Source organism: Monodelphis domestica, chromosome 2 (genome assembly GCF_027887165.1).
Source record: "Monodelphis domestica isolate mMonDom1 chromosome 2, mMonDom1.pri, whole genome shotgun sequence".
Classification (NCBI taxonomy): domain Eukaryota; kingdom Metazoa; phylum Chordata; class Mammalia; order Didelphimorphia; family Didelphidae; genus Monodelphis; species Monodelphis domestica.
In genome coordinates, this window is record NC_077228.1 from 446,378,737 (window position 1) to 446,392,397 (window position 13,661).

At 31.7% G+C, this 13,661-nt stretch overlaps 1 protein-coding gene across 22 annotated transcripts in view; it reads left to right on the forward strand.

The window, feature by feature from the left end:
* Positions 1 to 13,661, forward strand: part of QKI (QKI, KH domain containing RNA binding) — a 182,524-nt gene that overhangs the window by 117,664 nt on the left and 51,199 nt on the right. For all 22 annotated transcript variants that reach the window (XR_008915881.1, XR_008915882.1, XR_008915883.1 and 19 more), the window contains one exon: positions 13,516 to 13,659. Coding sequence is in view for 13 of the 22 variants with exons in the window: in XM_056814371.1 (XP_056670349.1) it covers positions 13,516 to 13,659 (144 nt within the window). In the remaining 9 variants the exon portion in view is untranslated. The remainder of the gene's footprint in view (positions 1 to 13,515; positions 13,660 to 13,661) is intronic.

Below are 13,661 nucleotides of genomic sequence, written 5' to 3' on the forward strand. Positions count from 1 at the left end.
TGTGCTAGAAAATCGGAATACAACACAACAAACAGCCCTCGTTCTCTAGAGTGTGTTCTTCAAATGAAGAAGACTACATGTAGAAGAGAGTGGAGTAGAGGAATACTAGAGCGCTATATCTGTGTAGATACATATAAAAGTGGAGCTCTAGTCAAGATACTGTGAAAGATTATCTTGTCAGCCTGTTTTCCAGAGGTGAAGTGGTTGGGGGCATGTTGGAGATAGATTGTGTCTGTGATTTTGTTCAAGTTTCTTAACATTTTAGTACCATAGACAACTCTTTAAGTCTGGAAGTTGAAGATATATGTGTTGATTTTTATTGCTAGAGGGAGTTTCTTTATCTTGAAATTTCTCATATCAAAGACATTTTCCCCCTTTTCCCTTGTATGTAGAAATTTACTAAATATACAGTATAGATTTTTAGAGCTAAATTGGACTTCAGAGATAATTTTATCCCTCTTATTTTAATAGTTGAAAAAACTGACCTCCAGATAGGTTTAAGTAAGTTTCTCACCATCAAGCATTGTCAGAATTGGGGCTATAACCCAAAATCTTGACCAGGTTCTGTAATCTTTTCATTACATTAGGAACCATGATAGAATAAGCAAAGGTCCCCTTTTTTTACTCAAGGGTTTTGATATTTTCCTTCATGTATTAGAGATTGAAACATGAATTAAAATATTAAAATATAGAATAAAGAAACAATATAATACAAAATAAGTACTTAATGCTAGGTGGGTGAGTAATATACAATTATTGGAAAGAAAGTTATGTTGTAATCAAAGGATGTTTCTGAAAGGAGCTATGGCTTGTAACTTCATATATGAGAATTTTATGGTCTGTGAAAATAAAAGAGGATATCCATATGAAATTATATTTTAGCATTTAGAAAAAAATATTTCTTTTTTTCTCTTAAGATTTTTCTTTTAAATTCTTACTTTCTGTCTTAGTTAACAACTCTAAGACCAAAGGGCAGATTTACCCAGGGTCACGGGACTAGAATCTGTCTGAAGCCAGATTAGAATCTCAACTCCAGGCCTGAAGTTCTATCTATATTCACTGTGCACCCTAGCTGTCCTCTCATCTGTCAGAATTTAAAATTAATATGTTTTAATTAATAGTTTCATATATATGTAATATATATAATAAAATTAATAATGTTTTAAGAGCTAAGCAGGAAGGACAGGACAACGGTGACAAAAGAGGAGTTAAAATAATTTGAAGAGTTATTTACCTAAAAAATGATTCTTATAAATGAGAGGAGGGGATGGATTATGATTTTATATATCACCTACTATGAGCCAGGCAATGTGCTAAGCATATTACAAATATATCTCATTTGGTATCTAATTTGATAAATAATTTTTTATCTGTATATCATTTTATCTGTATATCAAGAAATCATGATAAAAATTTCAAAATTTCAAAAGGCTTAATTTTAGTTTTAAAACTCATTTTAAGTATTATATGCTTGATACATGTATAATCTGACAGATTAATTTCAGTCCATCAATTAGCATTTGACTATTATGTGCAAAGTCTTGTGCTTAATATTAAAATTTGTTGAAATCCTTAGATTTTCCTTTATAAAAGGCTGAACTACAAGGTAGTAGAAAGCTTTTCATACTCTTTACTTTCCCCTCCAAAAGGAAATCCCAAACTCCCCCAGATCTTTGTAATTTCTTGTTGCATAGTTAGTGAATTTTTATTATTTAATTTTATCTTGCAGTTAGGTGTTGCATAGATTAAGTACAGTCCTACTGCTATCTTAAACTAGCTGAAGCAACTCACTAACAATAAGTTGTTTAATCATAGTAGATATTAGTTATAATAATTAAGTTAGATGTGTTAGCTAATCTGTAGTTTTAAAGAGAAAGGAAAGAAAAACCTTCATTCTCAAACCATTCTTTCAGATTTGTAAACCATTAAATATACTTAGAAACTGCTGTTTTCTAGTGTGTTAAAGCATGAGAAGCTTAACAAACTGTCTTAAGATTCCTTTACTAATGAGGCCTTTTCCTTAAGTATCCAGATGATATTGAAAAACACCCTCAATTTCCATGGCTGAGTGTTGAATAACATAAAGGAATTTATGTCAAAGAACTGACTTCATTTTTATTTTCAGTTGTGTGCATAAGATGGAAAAACATCTCAAATTAATCTTTTCAGATTTGACTATCTTTTTATAAACAATTTCAAGATATTGTGTTCATAATTAGAATAGAAATTGTCCACTTTCCCCCACAGTGTAAGTTTTTGTTTCGGCATTTGATTTTCAGAAATTAGCCAACTTTTAACACTTATTTTAAGGAATTCAGTAAAAGTTTTATTTCATAAGAGGATTTTTATGGTTAAGTGTTACTTCTGATTATACACAACATTTTTCTTTGGGAGGAAAACTGCCATCGAAATTATGCATTAAAATGGCTGTAATTATTTGAAGTTAAAGTTTTAACTAAAATCTTTCATTTTAAATAATTTTTCTTAAGCAGATATGAACATATCACACTTATATAAACTACAGTGTCTTTGTAAATTTTTCTGTTTGATTTTTAACTCTTTACAAAAGTGCCAGAAAATAAGGAAAAACTCGGTACACAAAGGGGAAAATACCTTCATATGTTTAAAACAGTTTATGTAATTGTCTTTATGTACATTTTAATCTATGACACACGTTGGTCGCAGTTTTTATATAATCAACAATAATTAATTACCATGGCTAGCATTTTATATAATACAAACTTGGTAGTTGCTATTAATATCTCCATTTTACAGATGAAGAAACCAAAGCAGACATAGGGTAAGTGACTTATCTAGTGATAAAACTAATCTGTGTCCAAGGCTGCATTTGCTGGGTTACCTTGAATTCAGGCTCAGGGCTCAATCCAGTGTGCCACCTAGTTTCAGCTATTCATAATAACTTCTTACTTTGACTTGTACAGTAGCCTCCCTAATAATTCTCTTTGCATTTAAATTTTGCATTTCATTTATCCACACAGTTATCAAAGCAATAGTCTTAAGGGTCTATTATAACAATTTTATTCCCTTAAGAATTTTTAATGAATTTTGTGTTTGTACTGTAGGATTAAATATAATTTACCCTATTATTGTTTGATGCTAAAAAGTCCTTTTCAATTTGGTTCCAATCTCCCTTTCTGGACTAATTTCACATAACTCTCCTACATATATTTTATAATCTGTGATAACTATCCTACTTCTTCCTTAATTTGGCAGAGGGCAAATTCACAAGACTATCTACTGTTCATCACAACCTCTGAGAATCCTTTCAGCTTCCTTGAAAACATTTTTGAAGGTGCTATTTTCTTTGGTTGGTTTTATGTGATTTCCTCAATATTTTCTCTCTAGAAATTATATTGCAATAACTTATATCTCCCCAGTAAAGAGAATGTAATCTCCTTGTGAAGAACATTTTTGATTGTTTTTCTTTGTTCCCTAAAGGCCTAGCACAGACCTTTTTACATATTTGTTGAATTTATTTGGATTATTAAACCATAGGCAGAAACTTTATCACTAAAAAGCTTTTATTATCAGTATATAGATTAAAAAGGATGTCTCCCTTCTGGTGCCTGTAAGTAATATATTTGGTGTGAAGTCAGTATGATTTTTTTTTTTTGTAATATGTGCCACTAAGACTGGCACATAGAATTGCCTAACAATAGCTACTTATCCTTTGCATTGTGCTTTCCTCCTGTTCCATAGACAACAGGCTTCCTTCTTTCTTAAATCCCCTTTGCTTTTTCTTTCCATCTGGCTCCCTCCTAATAACACAGCTTCTCTGGTTGTATTTACTAGTACTAATATTGGTTATATTTCACTCATTCTCCTCAACTCACTTATGGTCAGGGAGTTGGATGATGTCTTGCTTATTGAAGGCATTTCCAGGCTCTCCCCTTCTAATAACCAACTTCAGTAAGTAGTACCTTCTTTGGGATCACTCAATCCATATCTACCACTCATACCCAATTCTGAAAGTGGTTTTCAACCAAATTCCATTATTCTTTATTCAGAGAGAGTTTAGTGCCTTCATTTTTTTCTCTAACTCCTGCCCTTAACTGGGCATACATATTGATTCTCCTTTAAACAGCTACCCTCACAATTCCTCAACTTAATTTTTCCACCCTATCATCCTCCAATCCCCTCTTCTTGGGGAAAAGCTCTTAACCTGTCCCTGCTCCCACCTTTCACTTTAATTCCTCCTATACCCCATGGTAATCCTCAATCCAATGACATTTTCCTCCAAACTCTTCCATGAACAAGATAATCTATTCTTATTTTAGGTGTTTTGACTATCTTCCATTTGGGGACTGCTCCTCCATTTCGTCTCTACCTTGTAGCTTCTTTGGCTTTGAGTCCTAACTAGAAATCTTTCTATAGGAAACCTTTCCTGATTTCCTTTAATATTTCCTGTCATTATTTCCTATTTAATCTATATATAGCTTGTTTATACATAGCGATTTGCAAGTGTTCTCTTCATTAGTTTGTGAACTTCTCAAGAGCTGTAACTTGGACTTTTTTTTTTCTCCTCCACACTTAGTATAGCATCTGGAAAAAATAGGTGTTTAATGAATGTTTATTAACTCACTGAGTGAATTATGTATTAATTTGCCCCAGGTAAAGAAGGCTAATATTGATTAAATTAGCTAGTAAATTGATGATTTGATTCCAGGTCCTCTAATTTCAAATACAAATCTTTTCATTATATCAATTCCTGTGTTTTCTTCCCTCATGTATTGCTCCTATCAGTCAGTCCCTCAATAAACAAAGGCTTGCCACATGCTGGGTGCTGTCTTAAAAGCTGGGGATATGGAGAAGGGCAAAACATTTCCTGCAAATGCATAGCAATCCAATTGACATAAATTGAAGTTAACAAATTCAGTGGTAATTAACTGACCTAAGTGTGTAGGACATTTTATTTGCAAAGTTTAGTTAGCCTTTTTTTTTTTAGTCAAAGAGTAACAGTAAGAATCAAAGAATATTCTGAAATAGTGGCTTTAAATGTTCATGTTCAAGAAAGTTTGTTCATTTTCAAATAACTTTTATATCTTTATAGCAGTAGATGAGTCAACATTTTTTATTTAAATATATCAATAATTATATGTCTTAGGACATCTTTTAAGGCTACTAGTAATACCTGAGTATAATGTTTTAATTTTGCAAGTTATTGCACATTGTTATGGACAGTGTGATGAAATGTTGGAAATTCTTCCTTAATTCTAGATCCTTTTGGGAACATACTTAAAAATTGTTTCTGTTGAAGAAAATATATAATAATCTGAACTTTTGTTCTTTGGCTTGACTCTTATTTTTAAATTATTCTATTTTTGGCAGGTATAGTTGAATTCTCAGGTCATATCACTTGCTTAAAGATTAAAATAAAATTTGAGAAGCAAACAAAGTAAGCATTAATCTTTAGAACGTTCTGGGAAATGTGGAGAGAATATTAATAAAAAGTAGCACATTTAGATTAGTCACAGGATTTTTAGCTACTTTGTGTGTTGATTGAATGTTTTTGTTAGTAAATGATCATTTGTGTTTTTTTAACAGTGCATAATAATTTCAACAACATAAAAATTGGTTTCACAATTATATTACCTTTTTGAAGTTTTTATTCCTTAAAATTGTATTTATCTTTTAAAGCTTGCAGAAGGGAACAAAGAAAAAACACTATTCTAATATTTTATGGCACTCTAACTACTGACTGACCTAAAACTGTTTTTCAAGCATAAAAGTAGCACTTGATGTCAATGCCTAGTTTTGTTTTTGTTTTTGTGATGATTTTTTTTTTGACCCATCTTAGAATCAATACTGTGTATTGGTTCTAAGGCAGAAGAATGGTAAGTTTCGGGCAATTGGGGGATGGGGTTGAGATGAGGGGTAAGGTTAAGTGATTTACCAAGAGTTACAGAGCTAGGAAGGGTTCAGGACCACATTTCAACCCAAGATCCTCCCATCTTCATGTCTGACTTTCTATCCACTGAGCCACATAGCTGCCCCGGGACTTAAGGATTTTATAAAATCATCTGAATATAAGAGTATGCTTTGGGGGAGGAATTTTAAAAATGTTATTTACATCTCTTTATCACCTACATTTATCAATCATGTATGAATAAAGTTGTAGGAACTCCGGCATCAGTAATTTTCTTGGCAGGACATCTAGTATTTGGGGAGGGGGAAAGTTTGTTTTTTCTCATGCTAGGGAGCAGACTTGGTGTGTTGCAGTTCCTAAGCTATTTCTTTGATTTTACTGGGCCTACTCTGACTACTGGGACCTACATAAAGTAGCTACATGGTGCTAGTACTTTGCTGTAACTATAACTGTATATTTGGGTCCATTTCTTTTTTTCTTTGATCTCTTTAGAGCTAGACCAAGTTAGTGTTAGTGCTAAATTAAAAGAGGTTTATAGTAAAAAGAAAGAAAAGCAGATAAGATGGAGGAGTATACTTAAGTATTGTAGTAAATATGAATGAGGTGAACATACTTGTAGAAACATAAGAGAAAAACAGATTAGAAAACCAAATCAAACAGTATTTTTGTTTACAAAAGCTTTGATACATAGAAAGTCACATTGTTAGTCACGTAAAACTTGATTTCCCTGACTTACCAAAAAAAAATTAGAAATAGACATAATCTTGGGTATTTCATTCAAAAATACATTATATTAAGAAAGATAAATAGGGAGATTAAATTTTGTTGAAAGGTGCCATTGAAAATGAATTTTATGTCTAAATATTTAAAGGCAAAATAATTGAATTACAGGGGAAAATTGAGAGTATAATTACAAAAATAGGGAAATTTCTTAATACCCTATTCAGACCTAGACATGTCTAAAAGAAAAAAGAACTTGAGGACCTCAGTAGAATTTTCTTAAAAGTTAAACAATAAATCTTTGGTGATTGATTAATAGAAATAGAAAGCATTTTACATATTCCCAACACTTAATAGCACATTTACAAAATTGTGCATTAGTGCATAAGGCCTTATTAATAAAAGAAAGCAGACATTAATACATCTTTTACTGAAATCGGTTAAACTTTTACTTAATAAAAGGCTATCGAAGAAGTGATTAAAATTAATGATTAACTATACAACTCAGCCTTTAGGAATTTGGGGATCAAAACTGATCAAAAAATAAATAAGCTCATCAAAGAAAATGACAACAGTGAGACTGTCAAAATTTATGAAATGTTATCAAAATAATCCTTGGAAGAAAGTGCATATTTTCAAACACATTCACCAAAAAGTTAAATAACAGATCAACGAATTAGGTTAGCAATTTAATCATACCTAATTAAGCAGATTCAAAACTGTAAGGGGGACGGGGAGGACGAATGAGTGGGAAATTAACTTTTTTCTTTTTTAAACAAAACAATAGATAAACCTGAATTGGAAAAAAAGAGAGAGAGAGAGAGAGAGAGAGAGAGAGAGAGAGAGAGAGAGAGAGAGAGAGAGGAAAATAGCATTTAAAGTGTTGGGTTTTTTTTAAGAACTCACAATAATTATTTCTTAACAAAACTAAAAAGAAGATATTGGAAACTATTTGGCTGAACTATGTCACTAAAATTGACAACTTAAATGATTAAACTTAAACATGCATATATAAAATGTCCAGATAAACTCAATAAGAAATAGATAATTTAAATAATCCATAACTGGATTTCAAATTAATTTTTGGACTAACATGAACTAAATCACCATTCCACAGGAGGTAGGGCAAATAGCATGTTGCATATCATCTTTTTTATCTTTTTGAGCTTCTGGAAGTTAGACAAAACTTCAGAATTGGTTTGATTCAATTTCTCTTAGTGATTGGCAGCCATTTTTGTCAAATAGGAAGTTCTTCCCAAGTATAATTTATACTTTTGGCTTTATTGAAGAATAGGTTACCAAATTCAGGTTTTTAGGATTATTTTTTATCTATTTTCTTCCGCTGTTTTTTCCTCTTTTTAAAACTCATTTCCAATTTTTTCCATTATTTTCCTTGAAGTTCTTGGTAGCTTTTCTACAAAGTGTTTATTTTAATTATTTTTCTTAACTATAAAAGTTTTCACTGAGTAATTTGATTAGTGTAAACTAAATCTATAATTTAATTTAGATAGTACTCATTTTTATTTTATTAACGGCCACTAATATCAAGAATCTCTTTTTAGTTATTTGAATTGATCTTATTTGTAAGTGTATATGTATATACAAGTTTTATTCCTTGCTAAATCGAATCAGGTATTTTTAAGAAAGCCATCAAAAATATGGGTAATTGAAACTTTTTGGTTCATCTTGTGCATTTAAATTTCTTTCTCTTGTCTTGGTGCTCTTGCTAACATTTCTAAAACTGAAAAAATAGTTGGGACAGGGAACTTTTTATACTCCTTTATTAGTTTTAAAAACTTAGATTGATTCCCCATTAAATGTATTAGTCTCTTAGCACATATGCTTTAGATCGCATGAAAAGATAATGGTTTTATGTTAAATTTATTGATATTCGTTAATGATCTTGTCCCATTGTTCCTTCTTGATTTAGATATTATGTCTATATTTGCCTCATTAAAGATAAGTTTGGTAGTATGTTTTCTCGATGTTTTGGCATAATATAGTGGAAGTGTTAATTCTTTATAAGTTTTATGAAATTTTCTGACTCATTCTAAGTCTCAACTAAAAGATCATTTCCACTGGGATCAGTGGAAAACAGTATGGGGAAATTAGGTTTAGATCAACATCTTATACCTTATATATACCAAGATAAATTCAAAATGGGTAAATGACTTAAATGTAAAGAGTGAAATCATAAATTAGGTGAACATAGAATAGTGTACCACCTGTCAGATCTGTGGGAATGGAAGGAATTTAAAACCAAGCAAGAGGTGGAGGACATTACAAAATGTAAAATGAATGACTATGATAATATCAAATTAAAAAGGCACAAACAAATGCAATGCAACCAAAATTAAAAGAAAAGCAACAAACCGGTAACAAATTTTATTAATGAAACCCTGACAAAGTTTTAATTTCCCAAATATATAAGGAACTAAGTCTAATTTACAAAAGATCAAGCCATTCCCCAAATGATAAATGGTTAAGGGACATGAATAGGCAGTTTTCACATGAAGAAATCAAAACTATCAATAAGAACATGAAAAAATGTTCTAAATCCCTCCTGATGAGAAAAATGCAAATTAAAACAACTCTGAGGTACCAGTTCACACCTAGCAGACTGGCCAATATGGCACCAAAGGAAAGTGATAAATGTTGGAGGGGATGTGGCAAAATTGGGACACTAATACCCTACTTGGTGGAGTTGTGAATTGGTCCATTCTGGAAGGCAATTTGGAACTTATGCACAAAGGGCTTTAAATGACTGGCTGCCCTTTAATCTAGCCATACCACTGCTGGATTTGTACCCCAAAGAGATAATAAGCAAAAATACTTATACAAAAATATTTATAGCTGTACTCTTTGTGGTGGTTGTAAAAAAAAAAATTGGAAGGGGGTGTGTCCATCGATTGGAGAATGACTGAACAAATTGTGATATCTGATGTTGATGGAATATTATTGTGCTGAAAGGAATAATGAACTAGAAGAATTCCATGTGAACTGGAACCACCTCCAGGAATTGATGCAGAGTGAAAGGAGCAGAACTAGGAAAACATTGTAAACAGAGACTGATACTTTGTAGCACGATTGAAAGTAATGAACTTCTCTACTAGCAGCAATACTAGGACAATTCTGAAAAGAACACTATCCACATCCAGAGAAAGAACTGTGGGAGTAGAAATGCACAAGAAAAACATAGGATCGATCAGTGAGGATGTGGTTGGGGTTTTGATGTTAAAAAGTTCACTCTATTGCAAATATGAATAACATGGAAATAGGTAATGAACAATAAAAAATAAAATATCCCTTCCATGGCAATCCTTAATGGTACTTTAAGCTCATCATCCACTTTATGGTGGGTATATATATTTGGGTGGGGGGCACATTTTCTTTTCTATTAGACTGTGAACAGGGACTAATTTTCTCCTCCTTTCATATGCCTAGGATTTATTACAGCATCTAGAATATAAGAAATGCTTAATAAATATCTGTTATGCCTCACAACATTTTGTTCATGAAATCACCATATTTGTGTAGAGGTTTAAAGAATATCAAATGAATCCAAGAGAGAAGAAAAGGCAAAGGAAAAACCTAATTGCTTTCTTAAGTAAATTGAGAGTTGTCTGAATGAGAACAAACTCTTGACTGAGTTTGGTAACTCTATGGTTATAGATATTATATATTATATATATTATATATAATATATAGTAAACACTAAAGTGAGCTCCCTAGAGAGGTAAATGGATTTTCCATTTATCTATAGCTTGAAGGTAAAAATTATTTGTTTAACATGATTAACATAATAGGTATTGGGAGGATGTTTCAGTAGCTTAAAAAAAGGAGGGTGGCCTTTTGGGCATTCCTAGTAATAATCATAAGCTGGCATTAGTTCCTTGTCTTTGAAAGATTTACTATATACTACATGTAACAAGTGGTATCTACATGGTTGCCACGTGCCAGGCATTGCTATTAAAAGTGATATTTTAAAATAAAATAAAAGCTATTCTAAATACCTTGTGATTTTAAAAGTCAACAAATTGTCAAGTTGTCATTTTTTTAAAAACTCGTCTCAGTCATTAGATCCTGATTGGGACAAGAAAACTATGAGATGACCCATTGTGTGTGAATGTGGTCCTTCCTATCTTTTCCCTCTAAAATTTCTTGTTGCTCAACCCTTAAAACTCATAATAACAATAGCAAAAAACTACTACCAGTCTCCTTGCTTGATGTCTTCACAGTATATTTATACCCTACCCAGGCGGACTTAATAATAGCTAATGAGACTCAAATTCCTGTGTTAAGAATAAGGAATAGTTCCTTTCTGCAGAACTGATAACCTTCACTAATAACTCATCAGTATGGCCTTTATCAATATATTTATCCATAATATCCTTTAAAAGTTTTGGATTTTTTTTTACTTTTTACATATAAAAATAATTTTTGGCAATCCTTTTCTGATATTTTGAGTTACAAATTCCCTCCCTCTCAACCTTTCCTCATCTCTGAAACAGTAGGCAATTTGATATTGGTTATATGCTCTCATGTAAAACATTTCCTATATTCATCTTTTTCTGGTAGGTGACACATTAAAAAAAAAAAATTTCATATGGGAAGCTGGATGGCCTGGGTTCAAAAATAGCCTCAACACTTCACTCATCCTATACTGTGACCCTGGGCACTTCCATTCTTTGCCTTTACTACTCTTCTGCCTTGGAAACAATACACAGTATTGATTCTAAGAGAGAAGGTAAGGGTTTTAAAGAAAAAGACAAAGTGAAAAATGCTTTGATTTGCATTCAGTTTCCATCCTCTGTAGTTAGTATCTTTCATCATAAGTACATTGGGATTGTCTTGGATCATTGTATGGCTAAGAATAGCTAAATTATCACAATTGTTCATTGTACTGTATTTGTGCTACTTTGTATAATCTGTTTTTGCTTACTTCAATCCACATCAGTTCAAGTCCAGATTTTTCTGAAATCTTCTTCCTTCCTCATTTTTTATAGCACAATAATATTCCACCACAGTCTTATTCCACAGCTTGTTTAACCACTCCTCAGTTGATGGGCATCCCTTCATTTTCCAATTCTTTGCTCCCATAAAGAACTGCTATAAGTATTTTTGGTATAAATGGGTACTTTTTCCTTTCCCTTTTTTTTTTAAATCCCTGGGATACAGACCTAGTAATGGTATTGCTGGACCAGCGAGTATGCACAATTTTATAGCCCTTTTGCCATAGTTGCAATTATTCTTCAGAATGGTTGAATCCATTCACAACTTTACCTAAAGTGAATTAGTGATCCTATTTTCCCACATCTCGCCCAACATTTATCATTTTCCTTTTATTTACTAACTTATTTATTATTTATTAACTTATTTATTAACTTATTATTATTATTATTAACTTATTTATTAACTGTTCTGCTAAGTGTGGTTCTTCAGTCCTTTTAATGTGTAGTTCTCTCATCAATAATGATTATGGGCATTTAAAAAATAAGATTATAGACAATTTTGATTTCTATAACTGAAAACTGCATACTCATATCCTTTGACCATTTATCAAATGGGGAATGAATTAAATTCTTACAATTGACTCAATTACTCTTATATTTGAGAAATGAAGCCTTTGTCAGGGATACTTGTGAAATTTCTCCCCTAATTTTGTTTTCCTTCTGATTTTGGTTGCATTGGTTTTGTTTGTGCAAAATCTTTTTATTTTTAATATAATCAGTAATCTTTTATGTCTTATAATGCTTTCATCTCTTGTTTGGTCACATGCTCTCAATTCATTTATGGTATCTTGTTTTATGGCTAAATCACATACACATTTTGACTGTCTTGGTATATGGTATGTATTGGATATGACAGTTTATACCTGGTTTCTGCCGTGCTGTTCTAATTTTCCTAGCAGTTTTTGTCCTAAAAGCTTGGGTCTTTGGGTTTATCAAGCACTAGATTAATCATTTTCTACTTTGTTTTGTATATCTAATCTATTCCATTTTTCAATCACTCTGGATGTCTTAGCCACTGCCAGATTGTTTTATTGATGATTGCTTTGAGATTCAGGCCACAGTCACATTCTCCCTACTCTCCACCCCCCTCCCAATCCCTTGATATTTCTTGACCTGTTTCTTCCAGATTTAATTTTTTTCCCTAGCTCTATGAACTATTTTGGTAGTTTGGTTGTTATAACTAAGTAAAAAAAATTTTATTCCCATTGTCAGTATATCAAGCACCTATGATTTTATCACTATAGAGCCACTGATTTTGTGCACTACAATGGTAGTAAATAAATACCAGACATTTATAATATGAAAGCTTTCTGTCCCGGGTTAAATGACTTGTCCAGGATCCTACACCTAGTAAATATTAGGGGCAGTATTTGAATCAAGGTCTTTGTAATCTCCAAGTCTATCATACTGTCTAGAAAAACTCATTACCTCTCTTCTTATAACTGATATCATTACTGATTTTATCCTGCAATATATAAAATTATTGTCACTGAGATTACCTAGGTTAGTCCTTGAACAGCAACCTTTCTGTTTTAAAGTATATATATGAAACCATTCCAATATGTTAGACTCTTGACATAATTTATCTTTATATAGACACTTGCATTTTAACTGTTCAAGACATCACCTCAATGACAAGATTGTGAAACTAGATTTTTCAGAAGTTTGAAAGAACATAAGTTTATGGTATTGAATGGCATTAAAGTATATTGTACAGTATATTGTATATTTTTATTAAGAAGAATAAGAATCCTATTCAATATTTACATAATGATATAGACAATGCCTTTATATTACAAGAATGAAAATATTTTGAGGTGATGAATACTAACTAGTATCAGTGAGATTACAGATGTATATATATTTATAAATATATAAAATGTTCTTTTCTTTTAGGAGGAACAAAACAGAGGCAAACCCAATTGGGAGCACCTAAATGAAGATTTACATGTACTAATCACTGTGGAAGATGCTCAGAATAGAGCAGAAATCAAACTTAAGAGAGCTGTTGAAGAAGTAAAAAAATTATTGGTACCTGCAGT